The 24,797-nt window shown below is 36.9% G+C and overlaps 3 protein-coding genes across 3 annotated transcripts; all 3 read right to left on the bottom strand.

The window, feature by feature from the left end:
* LOC18771729 (glucan endo-1,3-beta-glucosidase) lies at positions 263–2,297 on the bottom strand. Its single transcript, XM_007203069.2, has 2 exons — positions 2,165–2,297; positions 263–1,401 (listed from the first exon to the last, which is right to left on the bottom strand). Exons 1-2 carry the CDS (start codon positions 2,253–2,255, stop codon positions 449–451), a joined length of 1,044 nt encoding a protein of 347 aa, XP_007203131.2. The 5' UTR covers positions 2,256–2,297; the 3' UTR covers positions 263–448.
* On the bottom strand, positions 7,617–8,590 carry LOC18770300 (glucan endo-1,3-beta-glucosidase). The gene is made up of 2 exons (XM_007204662.2): positions 8,536–8,590; positions 7,617–8,417 (listed from the first exon to the last, which is right to left on the bottom strand). Exons 1-2 carry the CDS (start codon positions 8,588–8,590, stop codon positions 7,738–7,740), a joined length of 735 nt encoding a protein of 244 aa, XP_007204724.1. The 3' UTR covers positions 7,617–7,737.
* Positions 17,441–19,863, bottom strand: LOC18769811 (berberine bridge enzyme-like 8). Its single transcript, XM_007203205.2, has one exon. The coding sequence runs from the start codon at positions 19,614–19,616 to the stop codon at positions 18,009–18,011; it is 1,608 nt and encodes a 535-aa protein (XP_007203267.1). The 5' UTR covers positions 19,617–19,863; the 3' UTR covers positions 17,441–18,008.

The raw sequence follows: 24,797 nt of genomic DNA, 5'->3' as shown, positions 1-24,797 counted from the left end.
TATACTCAAAAAAACAGCTCATATAATAAGAGATTGTACGAATTATATAATTTTATGTATTCTTTGGTAGTTTGACGCATTACAATTTACAGCTGTCATTGTATCTTTGGGTTTAGTTGCTACTTGCATATGCAAATTCATTTTTAATTATTGCAATAGAGACGAACTAGCTCTTAGTTTAGTTTGTATTTTCTCTTCCAATGTTGAAAAAGATTCCGAATTCAAACCCATTTGAGATAAAATACTGCAATATGTAAACTTGTGGTATAAAAAGTAATCAAATATGGTAAAACCGCTATCCTTACAACATGCCATCGTATTGACATTTATTTCTAGACAAATACATAAAGTCTTGCGGTTGCCTTTCTAGGGCTGCAAGTAATCTTTAATTATGGTTAAATTCCATACGAAAGCTCCCTTGATCTCAGGATACACTGAGTTCACATTCTTAATTGAAATCAATGGAATATTTCGGAGTTTTGTCGGGGAAAAAGAGTCCCCAGTGTTTCTCAATCGCCGGCCCTGTTTTTTGATCCTCATTAAACATGGCAAAGATATAAGTCTCTACAGGGCTTTCAGGTCTCTTCGGAGTCCCGCCCTTCACATGCTTAACCAAATTTGAGTTGTAAGTTCTCGCATTCTCTTTTGTGGTCACTTCGCCATCGCCACCCGCCGAGGGCCAACCACTTTCCGATACGACAAGTTTCAAAGAACCGCCTCCGGCTTTCTCTAATGCTTCATAAACTGCATCCAAAATTGCATCAAACAGATTTTGATACCCAAGCTGACCATCCTGTACCACAACTGACGGAGATGTAAAAAGTGCATAGTCCATACCCATAGTCTGACGATTTTGAACATAACTAAAATATGGGTACACATTAACCAGAAATGGAGATTGATTGGCCACCAAAAAAGCAATGATAGCATCAAGAAACTGTCGATATTCAGGGTTGAAGAAGGCTTTTGATGGCGGGTAGGATTCGTTGAGAATCGCGGTGTAAACCGCGGTGGAGACTTTAATTTGGGTTGCAAGACCGGCGGCAGAAACTGCTTTTTGAATATTTTCCATTGCAGAGGCAACAAACGGGGCTAATGGACCTGTGGGATCTATTTCGTTCCCAACCACGATGTATTTGAAATTGTCATTTCCGTAGGTTATGACATTACTTTGGATCCAAGAATCTGCACTGGCTTGGCTAGAAGAGATGTCTTTAAGGCCTTCGTTGGGTACATCGAGCATGAGCTCAATATTGGAGCCTCTAAGGGCTTGAAGAGCCTGTGGGTTAGGATCATAGAGCCTCATTTTTTGGATGCTATATTGGTTGTACATAGAGATTACTTCTTGTGCGGAAGGTAAGTTGTCTCCAAGTGTTCCATAACAAACACCAATATTTGCTCCTGTATCAAGAATTATGAACTTAGTTATTTTCATAGCATCAAATACAGAAGAAGAAAAAAAAAAAAAAAAAGAGAGAAAGAAGAAGAAATGGCTTTGCAATTTTTAGTCTAACACTGAGAAAGAAGCATTGCAGCCCTTGATATTTGGAGAAGCTATGACAAATTATTTGGCAGTACTAGGGTTATTTTGGTAACAAAATATAGAATTGGTAGGCATGCATATTATTGCTTAAAAGGTATTGTTTATTCATATCATAAAAAAAAGAATCATATGTACGTGTTTTATTTAGCAAATTTTTTATAAAATACAAATGAAAAGTTTGGCTATTGAATAATATTTTAATATAATTTATTTATATTATTTTAATATATATTATTTTTATTCAATATATTGTGAAAAATACGTGTATAATATGTGAATTTTGTATTGTATTATTGAAAATTTTATAAAAACACGTGTATTAAACTTGAAAAATTCGTACGTACAAATATTGTACATTTGATTTTAAAAAAATGTCTATTTTACTGAGTCTTTACATGTGTAGAAAACGAAAGTATTTAAAAAAAATACACATATATATATAATACGAATATTAAACAGAAAAACAGGACTAGGCGTAGTAGTAATAATTCCCATCTCTCATGCATATATAGCATGTGTGGAATTATAACCTGTCTAAATTTTTACTTTGTGGAGAGAGAGAGAGAGAGAGAGAGAGAGAGAGAGAGAGAGAGAGAGAGAGAGAGAGAGAGAGAGAGAGACCAGTTGTGGTAAGGCTAGCCATTAGCAGCCCAAAAAGTGGCATTATGGAAACAATGGAAGGGCTTTTGCCAGCTAAATGTGTCTTGGCCATTGCGCGAATCAGATCGAAAATCAAGTAGGTATGAAGGAAAGGCACAGCCTTTACAACTTGTGAGGTGCCCTCTTTATAGATCGAGTCAAAGTCTCAAGAAAGGCACTCCGTGCAATATCTGATAGTTTCTTCCAAGTCAATGAGTAGCTAGCTACATGCATTTCCTCTCCACTAGCTAGTGAAAATTTTCCGAGGTAAATATATAATTCCACAAAAACTACAAAAGATTTCGTACAACAAAGACAAGTGTCTTTGTGGAGAAATTGTTGCAATATTAGTAATCTTCCACAAAGACAAGTGTCTGATCATGTCTCCTTTGTAAACTCCAGAATGAAAAATGTTCCGGGTGGTCCCTGCAAATTAAATGAAACGTGTAACTTAATTTTTATATGCAAACAATTCTACGAAAATTAATTATTTATACGAGGGGATTTTCAATTAGGATATGAGCAGCAAATTCAAAAAAAATTGACCGTGGGTCCCTCCGCAATTAACGTTAAGGTTAATGCCGAAACCCAATTGCAAAAAATTGAAAAGCTTAGGGTATATAATCATTAAAATTGAGAGTGTAGGGACAAACAGACCTTAAGCATAAGACTTCAGAGTCTAAATTGAAATTAACCCTATATTATATCATTTAAGTTATAAAATTCATGTCACATTCCAAAATTTATCTTTACAACTCTTGAGCAATTGTTCCTTTTTTTCCCTTTCTATTATTAAGGATTATTGAAGTGAAATTTTGCCGACGTACGACACTGTCAATGAAATCATCGATTCCTAATAAGTTACTGTCCTTTTCAATATCAAGTGAACAATAAACATTATTTGAACTCTGCAAATCAATTCGATTTCATCTATAACACGGTTCTTGCCGTCTTGTTTTGATATGGGAATACTAATAAGCTTAACAAATCCAAGAAATTTAAACATTATATACAAATGTTCACCATGCGTGCATTTGCTCCTGGCTAGGAGAAGAATAAACGCTTAGCCTAAACAAATAAAGATAAACTAATTAAATATTTAAGATAAAAGTTAAGAAGGTTTACATTGAAACAAAAATGTCTTTAAGTAGGCTTCACGCCTTGCTCGTTTCATAGAGTATATTATGTTTTTATTGGGTATTAAAGTATAGCGTTTGGACATTCCTCCTTACAGACAAATTACAGTTCCATACATACGCAAATATAACTCATTAAAATTACAAAAATCTTATAGACTGTGATTTATTTATAAAAATCAAGTGTTTTTTTCTTTTAATTGAATGCAAACTAAGAACCGTTCTTTTTGGTCAGTTTAGCATCTATCAATGTATCTTTTCCGAGAAGCATCCCTTGAGCATGCATGATGCATGACTTGCACTTGTCTCCTAGTCGGCAATCAAGTCAAGCCGCCCAGGTACAAGGCCAATTCGATAAGTAGTCATTTCATGACCACGACACCGTTCTTTTTGGTTATGATCGCTGTCCTACTAAATGATTGATCAAAAGATTTACAGCTTCCTAGAAGGGGTCTTAATTATTTGTCGGAGGATGTTTTTATAATCTTTTTTTATAAATTTTGCAAGCACTTTATAATTTGAATGGTTAAGTGCAGTTACCTTTATACTTTTGTATTTGGATTTTGAATATGTGGTTAAGTGCAGTTACTTTTGTTCTCGAGATCCTGTGTTCAAATTCTCAATCTACTAATATCGCTTGTAAAATTAAAAATCTATACATATCCCAGATGACATTTTATTGGTCATCTTGCATAAGAACAAAAGTTTTGGTACAACTTGCGGAACAAAAGTTTTGGTACAACATATATATATATATTTATCTATTATATATATTTATAATAGATATATATTTATTTATCTACTATTACATTAGCTCCATATATATATACTTTTACATTAGCTCCATATATATATTTATTTATTTATCTACTATTACAAAAGTTTTGGTACAACTTTAGCTCCATATATATATATTTATTTATCTACTATTACTTTTTTTTTTTTCTTAAATTATACCATGTAAGGATACCAATATGCCCATCTACTAGGTCGATATCCATTCCGACCAAAAAAATTGTTTATTGTGATGGATATGTTCAAGGTCTTAACATGATTTTTTAATTATTTCTTTTTTAGAAACGACAACATATTTACACGATGCTTCAATTCCGTCGGCTAGTTATAACTGGATATCAAACCAAATATGAATATAATTATCACTATTTATATGAGTTGAACTTGAAATCTCTTACGACCAACTATAAAAGTCATGCAAGTACAGTGCACTATTTAAATCTATGATTTCACGTTTAACAATTCTTTCAATCCTTGACAAATGCTGACACATAGGAGTTTAGAACTTACAATATTGCTGACACCGGGGCGTGACAGACGGACCTAAGATTTCAAAATAGGGTGGACTAAATTTACCTTACATACAAAGGTACTAAGATCAGCTTCTAAGCAAGAATCACTAATGATGGAGGAGTCATAATGTGACCTTGTTAAAACCTTGCCTTAAAAAAGCCTAACGCAAACGGTTGCCCTCTTGTTTTGATATTTCAATACTAAAAAGCCTAACAAAATCCAAGAAATTATAATTATAGAATGCCCAACATGCATATGCTTTTGCCTCTAGCCAGGAGAGAAAAAGAAACGCCTAGCCTTTCGATCAATGCATCTTTTCTTGCATGACTTGCGGTTCTCAGCAATTAAGTCAAGCCGCCCATGTCCAAGTCCAGAAGTATCACCAACTTCATGACCACCACCAATTTGGCTATGATTGCTGTCATTTAGAAAATGGTTAAAACACAAGTCGGCTTTCTAGATGGATTCATTTGGGGTCGTATGTTGCTCATGAATACTTACAAAATTAATTGATTATTTATTGCAATGTATCATTGAAACATAGAAAACGATGTAATTCCGTTTTTTGGCCTGAGACGTTTCCCCTTGTAGTTTCTATGTGTATCCCATCCTCATGGGTACAGAAAGTAGTATTAAGAGTTAAGCTTGAGGTATATATTGTCCCTCAACTCAAAGATTTGAAGGAACTAGGTAATTTTTTTTTTTTCAATACACGCATTTTGGGGAGAGGAATTTATACAAATATTCATTGAGTGCCTTGTTAACATGTGAGTAGACAAAATAATTGAGCGTAGTTGAGCAAGGCCAGCCCTATAGAAGCTGCCAACCAAACCTAGCTACTATTATATATGCATGACTTGAGAATTAAATGATGTTAATAATGTCAATAAAGATGGCGTAAGATCCTTGACAGAGGCTTGTGTGTGGAAATTTTTGAGACAGTTTTATGTAGGGCACACAAAGCATTGACTTGCTCTATTCGACTCTTGTCCTCTCCTTCTAGCTAGCCATCGAACTTTTAACATTCAGTGTGAGTACAATGTCGCGGAAAAGTATCAGGATAACCTATGGTAAGGAGTTTCTCCTCAATTTTAAGGAACCAAGCTTTTTCAATTAAGATATGGACGTCCATTTTCATGGGCATGGCTTGTTCAATGCATTAATTGCAATTTATTCTCAATAATTTTACAGAGATCAAATTTTTGAATCACATTTGAAGATTACACGATTTAAAATGTAGATTTATTTGAAGTTGATGTTTTTATCCATTTTGACATGTAATTGTACTCATCATTTGCTACTGAACCTCAATGCATCATGTGGACACCATTCATTCACATAAAATCATTCATAATTTTCTGTTATTGTAACATAAAGAAAGAGGGGCAATATATATTTCACACAAATTCTGTGTGCAATATATTTTCCAAATTTCTTGGTGCATGACGTTAATTCTATCTTTAATTAAATACCGGACTGTCAATATTCACATAGATATTTTATTGAAGTTGACAAAAGTATATCGTTAACATCTCAATATGTTTATTATTGATGACAATAATATCGATACCTTATCAATTGGGGACAGTTCTATCTTTATTGAAGATCAAATGCTTGATACATAGCCAGACTATAATAATCGATACGTTACCTGAATTATGTAATCAGACCCCCACATATAGAAAGAGATAGAATAAGAGAAGAGGGAAATTCTTTGTTCCCTGAAAATTTAAAGAAAGGAGATGGAAAGAAAGAAGAAATGGGAAATCCATTTGTTCCCTAATCAGAGAGATTGTAGAAAGAGCATAGAAAAGAGGAAGAATTGGGAAATTTTGTTGTACCCTTAGAGATTGTAGAAAGGAGATAGGAAAGAGGAAGAATTGAGAGATTCTTTTGTTGCCTTAGATATTGGAGAAAAGAGATAGAAGAGAATGAGAAATGGGAAATTCTTTGTCCCCTGAGATAAGAAGAGTGAGAAGAGAATTGTGACAGAACTATGTAAGGATTGATTGATTGAAGATTTTCTTGTTCTCCAAAGAAGTGGGATTGAAGAGTCAAGAATAGGGGTAGTGAGATTTTGGATGCACTAGAAAATTGACAAAGCAAATAACAAATGAACCATCAATATTTGTTCCATGGTGATGTATTCAAGAATAGGAAGGTGATGTTATAGCAAGGAATTCAATATTTGATTTGGGAGCAGCTACAATAACTATCAAAGGTGGATAGAAAGCTTGAATCTTTGAACATAGTATTTCTCTAATTATTGAAATCAGAGAGATAGAGGATGAACACTAGACATACCAAAAGAACATCCATAGGATCCAAATAGCAGGAATGCAACTAATAATCTAAAATCCACCATAGTTGAGGAAATAGAGTCTCCGTAGGCAAACATGGAATTGAAGTCAGCGAGTCGAATCAATCGCAAATCAATGGAGAATTACGCGAAGCAGATATGAATTTGTAATCCCCAATTCAAAGGCTTGAAATCGGCAATCTCATATAAAAGCCCCAAAATTGACTAGCAATCGATCAAGAACATTGGAAATTCCCAAAACAGCGACAAAGCCCTATTGAGACATACTTGAATCAAATATGAGAATGAAAGTCCCCAATAGCAAGCTGAATAGAAACCCAAACCTTGATTCAGTTTGACGAAATTGAGAATCCAAGAATGATATGGAAGAAGCAGCTATTGATGTCGATTTCCATGGAGGTCTAGAAAAGAATGTCAAGGCATAGAAAGCGGAAACAGAAAAACTCAAGATTGATCCATGGCTCTTAATACCATGTTAACAAAAGTGAAATAGAGAGAGAATTAAGAAGATGAACTTTTGTGTATTATTTCTCAGATAACTATACAATACAGAGAGTTAAGCTTTTTTAAGGCTCCAACTGATTACAACAGCTTACTAACTAATTCAAACATCAATCAATGACAAAGTGACACTTGTCACAATCCTAGATCTACATACTCTAACAATTACATGTCGAGAGTCTTACCTTTATTAAAGATCAAACGTTTAATATAGAGCCGGACTAATTATTGACACATTACATGTCTCGAGTCCTATTTTTATTAAAGATCTTGTCCTTTCTATAGTGAGATCATGGGCAGAAAGTAATGGCGTAGTTATGTCCACCATTGCATGTAAATGTACCCTTGTTGTCATCATAAGCATAGCTGTAAGCGTTGGGGCATGCTTGACTGAATATCTGAGAGTAATTTGTCGGTGGGCATGTCTCTGGAGTGTTTTGAGGCGGAGTGCAACAGTACTGTGGCTGATTCAATTTAACACATGCGCTCAAGCAGGCAACCACGCTCCCATCGGACCCTTTCTTTTGCAGATCACTCGGACAAACTGCATTCACGTTCGCCGGGCAACTAGCTGTCTTGCAGTCTCCGGTACCGCCTTGTGGAGTCACAGACATGGGCAAGGTGAAGCCATCAACAACACTAACGTCGTAGAAATCTTGTCCTCCGCCTGTTGGAATATTGAATTCCGCTAAAGTTGCCGGCGGAATAGCACCGTTACCATTGCACGTGACCTGACCAGAGGCACAGTCTGCGGTGGCGCAGACGAACTTTCCAGAGACGTCCGTGGAGCATCCAGTTCGGGCCCAAAAGCGGCCATTCCACGGCACTGGAGTGTCTAGCAAGAAGCTAGCTTGGGATGCTAACTGGAACCCTGTGGTTGATAATTGAGGTTTTTGCTCGGAGGTTAGGGTTCCTGGCCAGACCATGTTGGCGCAATTGTTTTTGAAAAAACTTGTCGCCGCATATGTACCTGCCATGCAAAGTAAACCACACTTAATTTGATGCAGTAATCACAAACCACACTTAATAAGAAGCTTCTATCGTTTGGCCAAAATGAAAAACGTAAAGAAAATAAGAAGCTTGTTTACCTCCGAAGGAAAGGATGGTTAAGCTGAGGCTGAGGACTACTACTGGGGTCTTCATAATTGGGATGTCTCAGTTTGCTTTGCTTCGAATTTGATGAGCTTGGGCCTTAGTTATATACAAGTGACAAGACAACTAGTCTTATGAATATGAATTTGAGTAGGTAACTTATCAAGTTGATTTTTCGCTGAGTTTGTTTGTGGTATAGATTTATTTATAGTCAACAAACGTAATTTTTTTTTTTATAATCTAGTTACATAATTTTGACCATATATACAGTTGAGGGATTCATTGTGTGGCCCATTCATCATTAATTCAATGATATAAAACATTCTTGATGATTTCCATTCAAAAGTGATCTCTGAAAAAACTAAGTCATAAAAGTAACGATTTGAACATTTATCCTCTGATGATCATGTTTTAGTCGAAAGCCTGTTCAGACTCCGTTTATGTCTGTATGGGTAGACGGTGAAGCCAAGGTCGACTATGAGGGGAGTTTGGAAAAGGCCTTGGTCCCCAATTGAGTTCAGCCAAATACTATTTAAAGATAAAAAAACTACTTAATCCTAATTAAGTGCCCTAACTCAGATCAGAAGAACTAAATAAATCACTTAAATGCCTTATAATTCTACATTCCAAAAGTATATTTCAACTAAAGAGGTTTCCGATGTTTCTGTTTTGAAAAAAACAAACAAAACCAAGTTATTACTTCAAAACTCCCAAATTAATTTGTTGTATGAAGATATATGTCCTTCGTTTTAGCAGTTGGCCGAGGACAACCCAAGAAGAAGCTGCCACGAACAAACAGAGGTAGAATTTACAGCACAGGATATGCCATTAAAGTCTAAATGTGCAACTGTACTGAACTGTAGGGCCATTGAAATGTGTTTTAATAAATCCCCCTAAATTGCCACGAACAAGCAGAGCTAGATTTTTCAACACTCGGGGACACATTTTCTTTTCCACAGGGCGTGAAGAAAATTAATGTCTGCCTTGACCCGTGAATATGGAGAAAAATTTAGTTGCAACTGGAATAACATTGTTTTGCTATCTCCGACCAATAATGTAACACCCCGACTCCAAATTTAATCCCTTATTTAAATTATTTAAGTGAAATTACAAATTTACCCTTGGGGTAGGGGTATTTTGGTCATTTTCTTATCCAAAAAGGGTTTGGGGTAATGACTGGTATATTTGGGTAGGTTGTACTGAGATGAATCCGTAGACACGTGGTGGGCTCGAATCGGAGTTGTAATGAGAGAGATATGGTCAAGAGAAACCCAGTGGCACAATCGTAATTATTTCAAAATGGTATTTTTATAAAAATTAGATTTCTCTCTCTCTCTCTCTCTCTCTCTCTCTCTCTCTCTCTCTCTCTCTCTCTCTCTCTCTCTCTCTCTCTCCCGCGAGCGCAGCCCTCTCCTCCGACCAGTTTTTGCGCAGCCACCGGTTCCGGCCACCACAGGCCACGGCACCGGTACCAACCTGACCAGCCCGACCCCTTCGTCACGCCTCAGCCCGCTCCCTTCGCGAGCAGCCCGCCAGCCGCCGGGTTCCATAAAAAACGAGCCGATTTTCACAAATTTTGCAACCGCTCGTTCTCTCTCAATTCTCCACCAAATTTGACGAGTGAGGTATGCTTTTCTACCTATTTTCCATGATCTAGCCGGTGGTTGGGTAGGATTGCATCAATTTTGAGCGTAGGTAGCTTGATTTTCAAAATTGGAATTCGGCCAGTTTTGGGATCGAGATTCCGGCCACTTCCGGTCAGTTTTTGGGGTAGTTCAAGAACAAAAGTGGTTCCAAATAGGGTGTTATACCGAGGGTAGGAGTCTTGAGCCGTGATTTTGAGATTTTCTGGCAGTGAGTAATAGCTTTGGACACCCACACGTTGCCGGCGCGTGTGGCGGCGCGTGGGCACTGTAGAAAAGAGACATTGTGTCTCGATGCAATCCCCTTGTTGTCCCGAGTGGGTCGGTGTGCTCAGATTCCAATTTGATTGACGTTCGAACCCCGAACGGATTTCGCATATTGCGCGTTATCCGGGTTCGATAGGTTGGGACCGTTGGATGGTCTTAAATTTAATATATGTTAATCTAGGCAATTCTAGGATCGTGTAGGAATTCACGGATTGTGAATCGGAGCCCTGAATGTTCCGATTTAATAATTTAAAGTTTATGTTTTTAATAACCGTCAGATCGTGCGATCGTGAGCGATCCGACGGTCCGATCTAGACTAAACTTGCAGGACGAGTGTCCTATACCTTGTAGAACCCATAGGAACCTTCGGATTGAAATTTGGAGGTCGTGGGCCCCGTGGGCTCGTTTGACCAAGTTTGGGGTAATTTGACCCTTGGTTGACTGTGAGTCTCCCGGGGTAGTCTCACCTTCCCAGGAGGATTTAAATGACCGTAGAGATAGGTCTTGATTGTTAGTTGAATTATGTTGTTTATGTGGGATTATGATATTAATTTAATGTTTTAGAGTGGGGGATTATCGGATGCTATATGGTGGTTAAGGTTTATGCAATATTAGAAATTAAAATGTATATTTATATATATTTATAAATGTATGAAAGGAGTTTAGAATGTCAGTTTGAAGTGCTATACGCACTACCCTAGGTATCTCTCCAGATATTGATTTCACTGTAAGTACCACCATATGATTGTTAGGTCCCACGTGGCGTAGGTTATCCGGCTTGAGGACAGACCCCATACGTGGCGTTGAAATTTCCGGCGTATGGGAAGATGCTATGATTGTTAGGTTGCATGTGGCGTAGGTTATCAGGCGTGTTGATAGACCCCATACGTGGCATTGGTTGTACCGGCGTATGTGGAGATATTGTAATAGTATGTTGAGGTCTGGCGTGGCGTAGGATTTTCCTGCGTTGAGACAGACCACATATGTGGCGTTGGTTGTACCGGCGTATGGGGAGATATTGTGATATTATGTGAGGTCCCACGTGGCGTAGGTTATCCGTCGTGCAGACAGACCCCATACGTGGCGTTGGTTGTACCGGCGTATGGGGATATATTGTGATACTATGTTGAGGTCTTGCGTGGCGTAGGATTTTCCGACGTTGAGACAGACCCCATACGTGGCGTTGGTTGTACCGGCGTATTGGGAGATATTGTGATATTATGTGAGGTCTCACGTGGGGTAGGTTATCCGGCGTGCAGACAGACCCCATACGTGGCGGTGGTTGTACCGGTGTATGGGGAGATATTGTGATAGTATGTTGAGGTCTCGCGTGGCGTAGGATTTTTCGGCTTTAAGACAGACCCCATACGTGGCGTTGGTTGTACCAGCGTATGGGGAGATATTGTGATAATATGGTGAGGTCGCACGTGGCGTAGGTTATCCGGCGTGTTGACAGACCTCATACATGGCGTTGGTTGTACCGGCGTATGGGGAGATATTGTGAAATACAGAGAGATGAATAAAGGTATTATATATGTTTGGAATCGGGTTTTAGTAAGAAAGAACTACGTGTGGCTTGATCCCTCAGTGAGGGTACGTAGGCAGCCTAAGGTTGTTAGGTGCAGCCGCAGACATAGATGTGATTGTGTTAGGAGATTAAAACCTCGTATATTGAGATTGAAAAAGTTAGATGATGCAGGTTGTATTTAGTATTCATATTTGAATTTATTGTTTGCCTTGTCTAATGTATGAATAGAGCTGATAACGTGCTTGGTAGTTTGTTAAGAATTATTGGAAGTCCGAAGGCCGTTTATGTGAATTGCATGAAATTATCTTGTGCATGCTGCCAGTTGGGAATATAAATTGTGTTTTATGCAGGTTGAAATTTTGGGAAATGTCCAATATATAGGGGAGACTCTGCCGAAATTTCGGCAGAAAATCTCGTGCCCTTATTCCTTTTTTGGAAAAAAGGATATAGTTTTAAAAGTGGGCCAGACATCGGGGTGATGTCGGGAATTTCATAGGATTCGTCTCGGGTTTCGAAAAATTCGGGACGGGTCCTGACAAATAATACTATGCCGTGTTGAAGTGTTAACATGTCTGTCATATCATTATTGGTTAAGGATAGAAAAATAGTACTATCCCCGTTTTGTAGAAGTCTTTCTCATGAAGAAGGGGCCAAGAGGAGAGACTAGCGGTAAGACTAGAAAATTAGTACATTGTTTGTTTCTTTTTCTTTAAATAAAGTTGATTATCATTGTTACTGGTAAATAATTATCATTTGTTTTCCATTTGCTGAGCAGAAATAATTAATTTTATTGTGTAAAGGGGAAGTTGGTGTTTATGTTTTAGTGCAGCTCAGCGAAAAGAATTCATTGTTGGCGCATGTTGTAATTAAGAGATTCATTACCTTCTTTTACTGTTGATTTATTCGAGTCTAATTATCAATGGAGTGTTAGTTGGATTGACCTAAGGCCTTCTTCTGCTCCCAAATGTTGTGGAAAACACTCCAAGACCTTGTCATTGATGGACTATGCGATGACACACACATAAACTGAAGAGAGAAAGCAAAATACACAAGAACACAAAGATTTATAGAGGTTCGGTGCCTACGTGCTCTTGGTGAGCCAACCGAGAAATTCACTAGTATGTAAGAACAACTTTTGTTACAATCAAGAACCCCCTTAGCTCTCACAAGCACTTAGCTCTCTTTTCTCTTACTCTTGCTCAAACCTTGATGCACTTGAAAAAACACCCTAGAATTCCCTTTTAAATTCTCTTGTGTTTCTCTCTTGAAAATTTTCTCTTGAATTTTCCTCTCTTGTTTAACCTAGCCCTAAAAGTCCTATTTATAATGCATAGGACTTTTGCTAATTAACTAGGAATAAGAAACTAAACCCTATTAAATTAGGCTAGAAAACCCCAAAATAATAGGAAAAACTATCCTAAAACGCCAAGGATCAGGGCTGGATTCGCAACGTCCGCTCAAGTGCTTGCACTTCTGCTTTCACTCGACCGTCTAGGCCTGGGCGAAAAATAATGCAAAGGTTGTATCTCTTGAACTTACACTAATTCATAGATACGTTGTTTTATCATGGGTGGATTGAGTTTTATATAAATCAAGTATCCTTCATCAACCTGGACATCTCCAAAGGATGGATAGAGTTCTTTTCATGAAAAATAGAGTATTCCCCAATACTATTATATTGTCGACCGTCTAACCCCGGGCCACAAAACTCATTTTCTTCTACATTTGTTGAACTATACTATAATATGTAAGGATACCTATATGCCCATCTACTAGGTCTATATCCATTCCAACCAAAAAAATTGTTTACTGTGATGGCTAGCTATAACTGGATATCGAACCAATTATGAATATAATTATCAACATTTATATGAGTTGAACTTAAACCTCTTACAACCAGCTATAAAAGTCATGCAAGCACAGTGCACTATTTAAATCTATAATTTCACGTTTAATAGTTCTTTCCATCCTTGACAATATTGCTGACACATAGGAGTTTAGAACTTACAATATTGTTGACATCTAGGAGTTATTAGAACTTACAGTTTTAGGTTTTGCAAGCAACTTTACATTTTTGCACTTCTTTTCTGTTGGTCCTTTTTTTTTCGCCTTTCGTCCTTTTACCAACCACAGGGGTCAGCTCTGCTCTGAGGAACGAGGAGAAATCGTTGGATCAACACCTATGCCCCGATCGGATGGTGTCTTTTGGCTCGCAGAGAGAATTCTTTCAATTTCTGAACAAAATTGAAAATGAATCAGTTTGCCAGAAGCAGACGGGCCCAATCAAGGCCCTATTTGTCAACTTCTTCTCAGTACTGATCCTTGTTGTTGCCTAGGCGTGCCACTACTGGGTATATGACCAGCCCAATAGATCTAGTATGGAGATGAGTGATTAATGCTGAAGGAGCTTGCGCCTTTTTCCTGGACTTCTTACCAAGCCATTGTGCTCCAGGGGGGGTACTGGCCTGGATTGATTCTTTTCTATGCCTCAATTAAGAGGACTTCAATATTCTCCCCTCCGTGAATATCGCCTTGGCAAGTATGAGCAATATCTGAACCGGCAATAAAGCAAGACCAAGTTCATAGTTAACAAAAACCCTGCCTGGGTTCTATTAACCTGTTTCAATATTTTTCTTGTTTTCAAACTGGATTTGGTAGTTAGGTCGGGCCCAATGGTGCAATTTCGGGCCCAACTCAACTTCCTATCCTTTTTCTTTTACTGTTTCGTTCGGGCCCCTGTTCTCTTTCGGGCCCAAATATTGGTTTCTCTGGACTTTTCGAAGGGCAAAAGGGCAGGAATCCAATTTTATATATTAGAATTATCCATGATCCGTTTTCTTAGATGATTAAATGAAATTTATCTATATAGATCCTTCTGTAACTTATATTTACTTTGAGATTTAAATTAAATAACAGAAGGTTCTTCAGTCAATCCATTATGTTCCTTAAATTGGAATCATAGAGTAAAGAAAAAGATACTGGAGATTTCTCAATCCAGTCAAATGATTACATGAATTGAAACAACATACGTCTTAAAAGAAAATCATACCATGGACATGGCAGAGTTACAAGAGATAAACGCAAGAGCCGTCGACTGGTTATCTTAAAAAAAGTAGGCAGGTTGTTATTTTGAGAGTCTTTTTCGAGTGTTCTTTGAGACGTTGCGTCTGGTTTTGGAGAGAAAGTCCTATTTTTCTGAGGCAGACTCTTATTATTTATAGAGGTGGAGGAACTTGTAATGACGGAAATTACGACAAGACCTTTGGCTTGTGATTCAGGTCAGCTGCTAGTTCGTCGATCTTAACTAGTTCATAGAGGGAATGATGGAGGATTTCTGGCAAGAACTGTCGGTTTCCTTTGTGGATCTTTCTTGATTTGACTTCTTTGTACTTGAAAACCCGGCTGGCAATCTTCACCTTCTCTGGTTTTGGGGGCTTCAGTACGACTTGTGGGCTTAGAAAACAGTCATTAAATGCGATAATCTCCTTCGGCCTCCCACGTGGGCTTAGAAAACACGCTTACCAATCTTTTAACTTGTAGTGTGAGATAGAAGTCTGACTTTCCTGACTTGGGCCTTTTTATTGATTTATTCAAAGAGGCCTAGTTGGGAAGAAGATGGCTTTTCAGAAGAAGGAAAAAAAACAAATGCTAATGGGCCTAGCTTTGTTTTGAAATATATTTTTTAAAACTTGATACCAATTTTGGCCCGTTTACGAAAATTGGGTACAAACATTTTCCTATTCATGTTTCTAGTTTGTAACTTCCTTCTTTTGAAACTAGTGAGACAATCGTCCTTCTTGGGTGTGGTGGTCGTTCTTTTGCATGTATTTCACCGAATTAGTGTGTGTTTAATTACGGTGAACTCAATTTGTACTTAATCCAACATTTTGTTAATATTATATATTAAATACATCTAAATTCATCACTAACCCATAAAAACTTACCTCTGACGATTTTCTTCATTTGTCTCTGAGTGGTTTGGTTCTCTCTCTCTCTCTCTCTCTCTCCACATCCAAGATGAAAAAGATTTGATACATCCTTTTTTTCGATTCCAAATTTCTTGACTTTATACTCTCCCCTGTGATTTCTCTCTCATCCATTGTAATGTTGTTTGCTCAGTAAACTCAAGAATTGATTTCTGACAGTAATTTACTGTCCTCCACAGGGGTGGAACCACAACCAGTAACTTGAACAAAAACTAATGATAAACCACAAGAAGTTGATGCCTTTTGGTTTTTTCTCAAAGTGCTATCTTCTTTTCTTTATCTGCGGACTTTTTTTTGGGTGAAATTATCTGCTGTCTCTGGCAAAAGGTTTTTGAGGAAGAAAAAAACCTATATGGCCCACCATCAACTACAACATTAGGGAAATATTATCTGAAGTTTATTTGTATTCCTTTTCAAGAACATTTTTGTTTTATAGAGAATTTGAGTGAGGATGTGGTGGAAATTAGGGAGTTGTTTTACAATTCTAGTAAAAGCTTTGGTGTCAAGGTAGGGGGTTTCTTGGGGGCCTTTTATAGAGATTGATTTAATTAAATTTCGTGAGCATTATATTATGCATGGTATTACAGTTTGGTTGACGTTCCTTGTATTGGATGTTTACGTACTTTTAACTATTTGAACAATGTTTGCATAATTATATATACATTGGTGATGTTTTAAATGGTTACATTGTTGTGAATGGCATAATTATATCATATCATGGAAATTGGCTAGAATTGTTGGGTTGACAAAATAATGATGGAGAAAGAGGGTAATGGAAATGATCTTTTGGGTAGTTGAGTCTAACTCTTGGCAAGTACCAGATCTCAGGGATCCCACAGTGCACATGGTTTTTATTGGGTGATACGGCACTAGCAACAGAGAGTTAGACAAGATGACTAACAAAAGGAGATTTATGGGATAATTGAGATGGGGGTTAGTTCATATAAATGGACATCCGGGACCAAGTGGTATAAGCATGGTATGGGACGTGTGGGTCTACTTGTCCAGTTATATGAATTAACAGGATTAGATGAAGAACATTCATGCATTATTATTAATAATGTGATATTTGGCTATATGATTATATGTCACTTAATTTAATTATATTAATTTCCTGTAAAAAGATTTATGTTCCTATTGAGCTGTGGTTTCGCTCACCCCCTAACAGATTTTGCAGGTACTGAACCTGAAATCCAGAGCTTAGGATGATTTTGGCTTATCTATAGAGTGTATAGTTACATAGCTTGTGGATGAATAATGAGCTACTCTTTTAGTGAACTCTCGAGTAGTTCTAACTTGTAAAATAATGTAAAAGTTTTAAGATTTCAGATGTTGTTATAGAGAAGCCAATTAGTTCCAAACTAAATTTTTCTCCAGATGTTTCTTTCAATATTGAGAAGAGAAAGATCACAAGAGTCAAACTAATTGGTTGTTCTAATCAATGGCATAACAGAAAACTTTTATAGGAATGGGCTATTATTTCTTATACCGGTAAAGATTTAAATAAAATTTTATTCATTTTCTCAAACTTGAAACTTGAAATCTCTGAGGTATAGCTAAATGGAGATTTGCTTGGATATGATATGCTAATTTTTGCTTAGATGGGCTGGGTTAATTTTTGTAAAATGTGGTGTAATGCTTGAAAATTAGTACTAATTTTTTTTTTTTTTCCCCAAACTTTGCACTAGGCTAGAGCCCAACCTAAGCCATAGTGTAGTTCCGCCCTTGGTTCTAATTCCCGAATGTGTTTAATTGCAACATATAATTCAAATTTTGTAAAGTTAATTAAAAAAGGTCAAATCCTATAAACCAATTTAGGAAAGAGTTATAATCAAACTCTTGTTACAAGTTGCAATCTTCTACGCAATTTCTTTGAACCATGTAACATAGTTTTGGAATTAATTTTCTTCCTTTTTATTTCTTTATTAAGTATATAGACACATAAGTTCCTTTGGTAAATATAATCAAAGATGTACATACTTAATCCCAAGCTATCAATCAAATCCTTGGTCACAATGCTAGCTAGCTATAGCTATACTTCCTCCCTAGTACGGAAGAGTTGGGATACTTTGTTCATTCCTAAAGAAATTACTTGGATCGACCTTGGTCTTAACATGCACCAACCGATCGAAATTATCCTTGAAGTACTTGATACCATAAACTCTTCCTTCCAAATAGCTTGCCTTGCCATTAGCATTATGGTTGATCCCAATGTCAAGATCTTTATAGTTGAAATAGGCTTCCCTTGGATTCTTGGAAACAAAAGGAGTCATGAACATGTGGAGCTTCCTTGTCAAATCAATATGGTGTTCAGATGCCTCACTCCCTTCTTCGTCCCAGTCTGTTGCATACTGAACCATCCAAAGATTCCCAGCTCTGTGAGGAAACGGAGTTGCAGATGCCGAAATCTCACCCATTCTTCCACCATATGGGTTAAAGGCCAACGCTGGAGAAACAAGTTCTATCATCTTCTGAAAAATCCACTTCAAGCCAGCTTTCGGAATCGGTTTCTTGACGTAGTCTGATTTCCTCTTGAAGTGTTTATGGAATTGAGGTGTTCTAGAAAGCAAACGTTCAGGAGATGTCCCATATGGGAATGGTGCCCAGAAAACGGTAGATTCAACCCAGCTCATTTCCCTGCAATCAGATTGCTTAAGTCCCAATTCAGGGAAGCTCTTATTCATCACAGAGAGAAGCCTCTCAGAGTCTCCAAGAAACATGCTCATAAATGAAGCACTCAGAGTCTTATTGTTATCTCCACCACTACCATTTACTATAACCATGGTTAGCCTGATGAACAAGTCATCATCAAGCTTGTCCGCAACATATTGCCAACGGTACACGATCTCTGTTGCATTTTGTTCCAAGGTTCTCGTTACGTTGAAAACAGTAACTATTTCTGGAACACGTACAAGATTAATCTTGTACGCAATCACAACTCCAAAGCTAGCTCCGCCACCTCCTGTAATGGCCCAAAAAAGATCTTCTCCCATGGCTTTTCGATCGAGAAGTCTTCCATGCACATCCACAATTTGTGCATCAACTACGTTGTCAACTGTCAAGCCGTACTTTCTCATCATATTACCATATCCACCGCCACTAAAGTGGCCTCCAACGCCAACTGTAGGCTCAACACTAGCTGAAAAGCCATGAATTTTGCTTTTCTCAGAGATTCTGTAGTAAACTTCACCAAGAGTAGCCCCAGCCTGCACCCATGCAGTCTCAGATTTTATGTCTACGTTGATGGATCGAAGATTGAACATGTCGAGGATGAAGAATGGAACTTCAGCCACGTACGATACACCCTCGTAATCGTGGCCTCCGCTTCTAATTTTCATCTGCAAGTTATGGACTTGAGCACAAATGACAGATAGTTTCACATGAGATTCATGCAAAGCAGTGACGATGAGGAACGGTTTTCGGGTTGAAGATGTGTTGAATCGGAGGTTTCGGAGGTAAGATTTCAAAACGGAGGAGTAGGAAGCATTGTTGGGAGTGTAAATTGCTGGACCGATGGGGTAAGAGGGCTGGGAATGGTTTAGAAGACATTGAACAAACTTCTCAGGAGCTGAATAAGCTGAAGCTTGCCAAGAAATGGATATTACAAAAAGAGTTGAAAGCAGCATGAGACTTGAAAGCGTTGGGATTGCCATTTGTAGCAATATTTTGGTTTGCGATTATTGGTTTGTGTTTTATGATCTCTATGGGTGGGGATTTATAGAGATGGAGAGTTTGACATGGATTCTCAATCTCTATGACCACGATACCCTTTTTTTGGAGAGGGATTCTTAGATCTAAGTCCAAAACGATTAGTTGTCATTGGGTTTAGTCCATGCGTTTTTGGTTTTAGATGTAGGTCTTTTGACTTTTATTACTCTTTTTATTGTGTTGATTTTACCCTTTGAGGTACATAAGGAAAACATTGAAAATATAATTTTAATGAATTATTTACTTGTAATTAAATTTCAGAATTTAAATTTGGAATTCTTTCATTGATAATATTTACCTAATATATGGGTAAAATACAAATTAATCAATTGAAGTAAAGGCCCACATATTATACTAATCAATTAGGCAAGCACCCACATTAAATTATGTATCTAACATACAGGTAAATAGTGTTCTTATTAGCAACGAAAAAAACTTAGTGATAAATCATGTTACCTATAAGTCAAGAACATAAATTAGAATGCTACCTATAAGTTAGGAACATAAATTAGAAGACTACCTATAAGTCAGATACAAAAGTAGACAAATAAAATTGTATGTTATCTATAAAAAATGTACATAAAATACTATTATTCATTATCTAAAGTATGAAAAAATAAATATATACCTATGCAATAGGCAATATGACAATATACCTACACCATAGGATAATTTATCTACAAGAGTATATACTATACCTCTACCATAGCGTGAACAAAAATAAAAATAATGGCATATAAATTCTCATCTTACTCATTTTAGACAATAGGGATATAATAGGAACAAAAAAAATTTAAATACAAATCAGTTAAATACAAAAGTTTGAATCAACATGTCAAAGATGGAATGTAATCTAAGTGGCAAACTAGTCAAGGGACTTGTATCAATAAACAATAATTCGATGACTAGACCCAATTATTGATTGGATTTTTAGACCTCTATCAACTTTTCTATTTTGGAGATGCTCGCTACCTTTTCTACTAAATGATTTATCAAAAGATTTACAGCTTCCTAGAAAGGGTCTTAATTATTTATGACTTTTCTTTATAAATTTTGCAAGCACTTTATAATTTGAGTCGTTAAGTGCAGTTACCTTTGTACTTTTGTATTCAAATTCTCAATCTGTGGTTAAGTGCAGTTATTTTTGTTCTCGAGATCCTGTGTTCAAATTCTCAATCTACTAATAATCTCAATCTACTAATATGTAACCATCTTATTGAACTTTTCTTCCTCAAACACAAGTGGTGCAGATTCAAGTCTTTTTGGTCTTCTATCTTTGTAGGCTCCAAGACATTGAAGTAAGTGGTGCAGATTCAAGTCTTTTTGATCTTCTATCTTTGTAGGCTCCAAGACATTGAAGTAATCTTTAATAAGTGTCAATTTTCCACAAACAAGCGTGATGAAATTTGGAAGTCCTCGTTTGCTAAATTAATTTGGCTGCAATACCTTCAATTATATTGTCGATCGTCTGACCCCGCACCACAAAATTCATTGTCATCTACATTTGTTGAACTAATATGGTCATCTTCGTAAAGAGAAAGACACTACTACAAAAAGTGAAAAAGACGACCAGAAAACAACGACGGTCTAAGTGAAAACCGTCGTGGTTTTTAAAAAGACGACGGTTCTAAAAACACCGTCGTGTAGTACCACCTTAGACAACTAAAAATGGAGATTCAAATGGCTGTTCAAAAACAACGACGTACCTAATTAAAAAACCGACGTCTATTTGAAACAGATTTTCCGCAGTGTAAAATCAAAGCCAACAAAGAACGGCAGAAGTTATGAATCGACCGACGTAGAAAGTAAAGATGACGATTTCAATAAAAGCCGCCGTTTTTACTCATAAAATAACACGACGAAATTTTCGTATAAGACGCCGTATAATTACAAACAAATCCACGGCTTTAAAATACAAAATGTCGCCGTATTAAATTAATGTACAACGACGGAAAATATAAATATATCGACGTCATTCTCGTATAGTTCTACGACATTATCTTTAAATCGTACTATAAAATTTAACGTCGTATTTATTAATTTTATACGTCGTACCTTTAATTTAAACCGTCGTCTTAATAAGAATTTTTGTTAACAATTTTTTCCTTTATTTTCTTATCCTACGTCGGTAGATCTACTTAATGACAAGAATTGAAATCTGTCATCCAAAAAAGAAACTTTACATAATCCAGAACATTAATTTCCTTCATTTTAAATTTCCTTCGGAAAAAAAACTCTATTTATAACGCACTGTAATTGAAAAATAAACTGAAAGGTCACGGGAAAAAAATTTCTATTCATAATTTTAACAATTCAAATCCACGTCGGTTATATTAAACCTAACGACGTTAAATGAAAAGATTCCACGTCGCAAAACAAATATTGCGTCGTGTTAGTTTATGGTTTCTTTAATAGTTTCAGTTTCTTTAACAGTTTGGTCCTTTATCTTTCTGCAGGACTTGTATAGTTCAAAGCATTGACTTGTATAGTTCAGAGTATAGTTCAAAGCACTGATTCGATTGCTTATGCTTTATCGCATTCATGAAGCCATTTCTATTCTTTATCGCATTCTTGAAACCCATCTTCTTCTTCTGAAGCTCTACGGATAAAGGAAGAGGCTATCACAAATCTGACGGATCTTCTTAGCCAAGAAAATCAAGCAGAGGATCAGGCACATCTGATCTTCAGATTTCCCTGAGAAGCGAACTTTCCTTCGACAGCAAGTGGAGGCCAGGCTTGCATCTCTTTTGATGGAAAGCAAGGAGTATTCAGAAGCACTAAATGTCCTATCAGGCTTGATCAAGGAAGTGAGAAGGCTAGTTGACAAGCTTCTTCTTGTGGACATAGATTTGATGCGAGTAAGCTCAATTTCTCTTTGAGAAAGACATCCAAATTACTGTCTTTGAGATGTGAGAGACAGTGTCTCTGAGAGAGGAAGAACTTGGAACCCTAAATGTAAACCGAAAATGAATGAAAGCGACAAATTTATAGAATAAATTTTTAAAACCAACGGCGGTCCTTACAAAAAAACCGCCGTTTAAATTGCAAAATCAACGTCGTTATTACCGACGTATATTACATAAATCCACGTCGGTACATTAATAAAACCGACGTGTTAAATGATCTACCATGACGCGAGTTATTACTTATGTACTTTAATTTTTGAGTTTACTACGACGGTACCTACAACACTACTGTCGTACTTATTTACCACGTCCGAAGTTAAACGTACTGTCGTATTTTGTAATTTATACGTCGTAGTTATATGTAACCGCCGTATTATTTTTTGAAATGGTTTTATATGTAAGCAACTTTTCGTGTACCTGACTTACACATGCACTGTTTCCAAACCCGATTAAAAATTTCAATCTCCCAGAGAAAACTTTTAGACTTTTTTCCTTGTCAGAGCACTTTCAGAGTATCTCATCGTCTTCCTCTCGTCTTCTTCGTCGTCTCTGAACTTAAACATCGATCGTCTTCCTCTTGCTTTCATTGCACGCAAAAGGTAAGCTTTCATTTTCACTATTTTGGTTGCTGTTTTGCATGCTCATACGTTTTTTGTTTGAAAAATCTTTTTACCTTTTTTCTGGCCAAAATCATTTTACTTCTTTCCAAGTTCGAAAAAATATACAGACAAAGAGGGAAAGTTTCCAACTTTGAAGACAACTACCTCAACTAAATAAGACGACGGTAGCTTCTTATTTACGTGGTTAAATATGTAGACCACGATGGTTCGTCAGTCGTTCTAGCGTCGTCTAAAAATTGACAAAGTTGTTTTTAAAATTATAGTCTTTTTTTTATCAAATTAGAAAACAAAAACCATGGTTCAGAAAAATCAAATCTGCAATCAAACATTCACAGAGAAAGAAAGAAGGGTTTTGAATCCTTATATAGACGACGGTATATTACTACTGACGTCGTGTGAACATCAATACCACGACGTTATATAAATATTCCGTCGTTTATAGTTTATTATTACGTCGTTTGTAGTTAATTATTTCGTCGTTGTTTAATTACCTTGGTTTTAAACATTTATTACGTCTGATATTATTTCATTGCGTCGTTTAAAATCATATCATACGTCGTCTTTTATTAATAACCGTCGTTTGTGTTCTTAATCTTTTCTTGAAATATTTTCACTTGCAGTTTTGTCTGTAAAAATGGTTTCTCACCAAGACCAAAGTAAGGATTCTGGCTCCAACAAAAATGGAGGTAAGGAGCAAGTACCTCCTCAAGAGAAGTCTTCGAAGATAATGAAGTCTTCGAAGAAGATGAAGTTTGCTTCATCATCTGCTGATACAGAACCAACCAGCGCGACAACAATCTCTGATGATTCAAAGGCTGGTCGAGGTATGAGCACAATGCCTCGTGTTGTGAAGAGAAAACTTCAGAAACTGAGGCCAATTGTTGAGTACAATAAAAGGGGGAAAGGAATTGGCCAAGCACACAGTGAGATGCAGTCCTATATTGGTGTGTTGGCACGCTCCAGAGTCCCACTTGTGGACTTGAAATGGGCTCAAATCCCCAAGGATATAAAGGAGCAAATTTGGGAAGCAGTTGACATTGCTTTTGTAGTAGGTCAAGGGGGCAAGAACTCTGTCTTAGCTTCTGCTGCCAAGCAATGGAAGGATTTCAAGTCTACACTAACGAGGCATTATATCCTTCCATACACCAATGACAGGGAGAGATTAAGCCAACCCCCTGAAACATATAAATTCATAGAGAAAGCACAATGGGATGCCTTTGTAGCTTCAAGGTTATCTAAAGATTTTGAGTCTGTGCATTCTCAACATGCACAGATTAGGGAGAAACTCGAGTACAATCATCGATTGTCTCGAAAAGGATATGCTGGTTTGGAGGATCAATTAGAGGAAACCATGCCTGGGGTAGAAATTGATCGATCTACCTTATGGAAGAGAGCTAGACAGGACAAACATGGTAACATCCCTGATCCAAAGGTGGCAGAGAAAGCAAAATTAATTGTAAGCCTACTCACTCTGTTTTAAATTTTTATTAAACTGTGAATAATTCTTATTACGTCTTATGTTATATTTTGCGTCGTGTGAATGATATTACCACGTCGACATTTTTTAAAACACGTCGTTAAAGGTCTAAATAGGAATCAC

The sequence above is a fragment of the Prunus persica genome, chromosome G7 (assembly GCF_000346465.2).
Source record: "Prunus persica cultivar Lovell chromosome G7, Prunus_persica_NCBIv2, whole genome shotgun sequence".
Classification (NCBI taxonomy): Eukaryota; Viridiplantae; Streptophyta; class Magnoliopsida; order Rosales; family Rosaceae; genus Prunus; species Prunus persica.
This window is presented reverse-complemented; position numbering and strand designations above follow the sequence as displayed.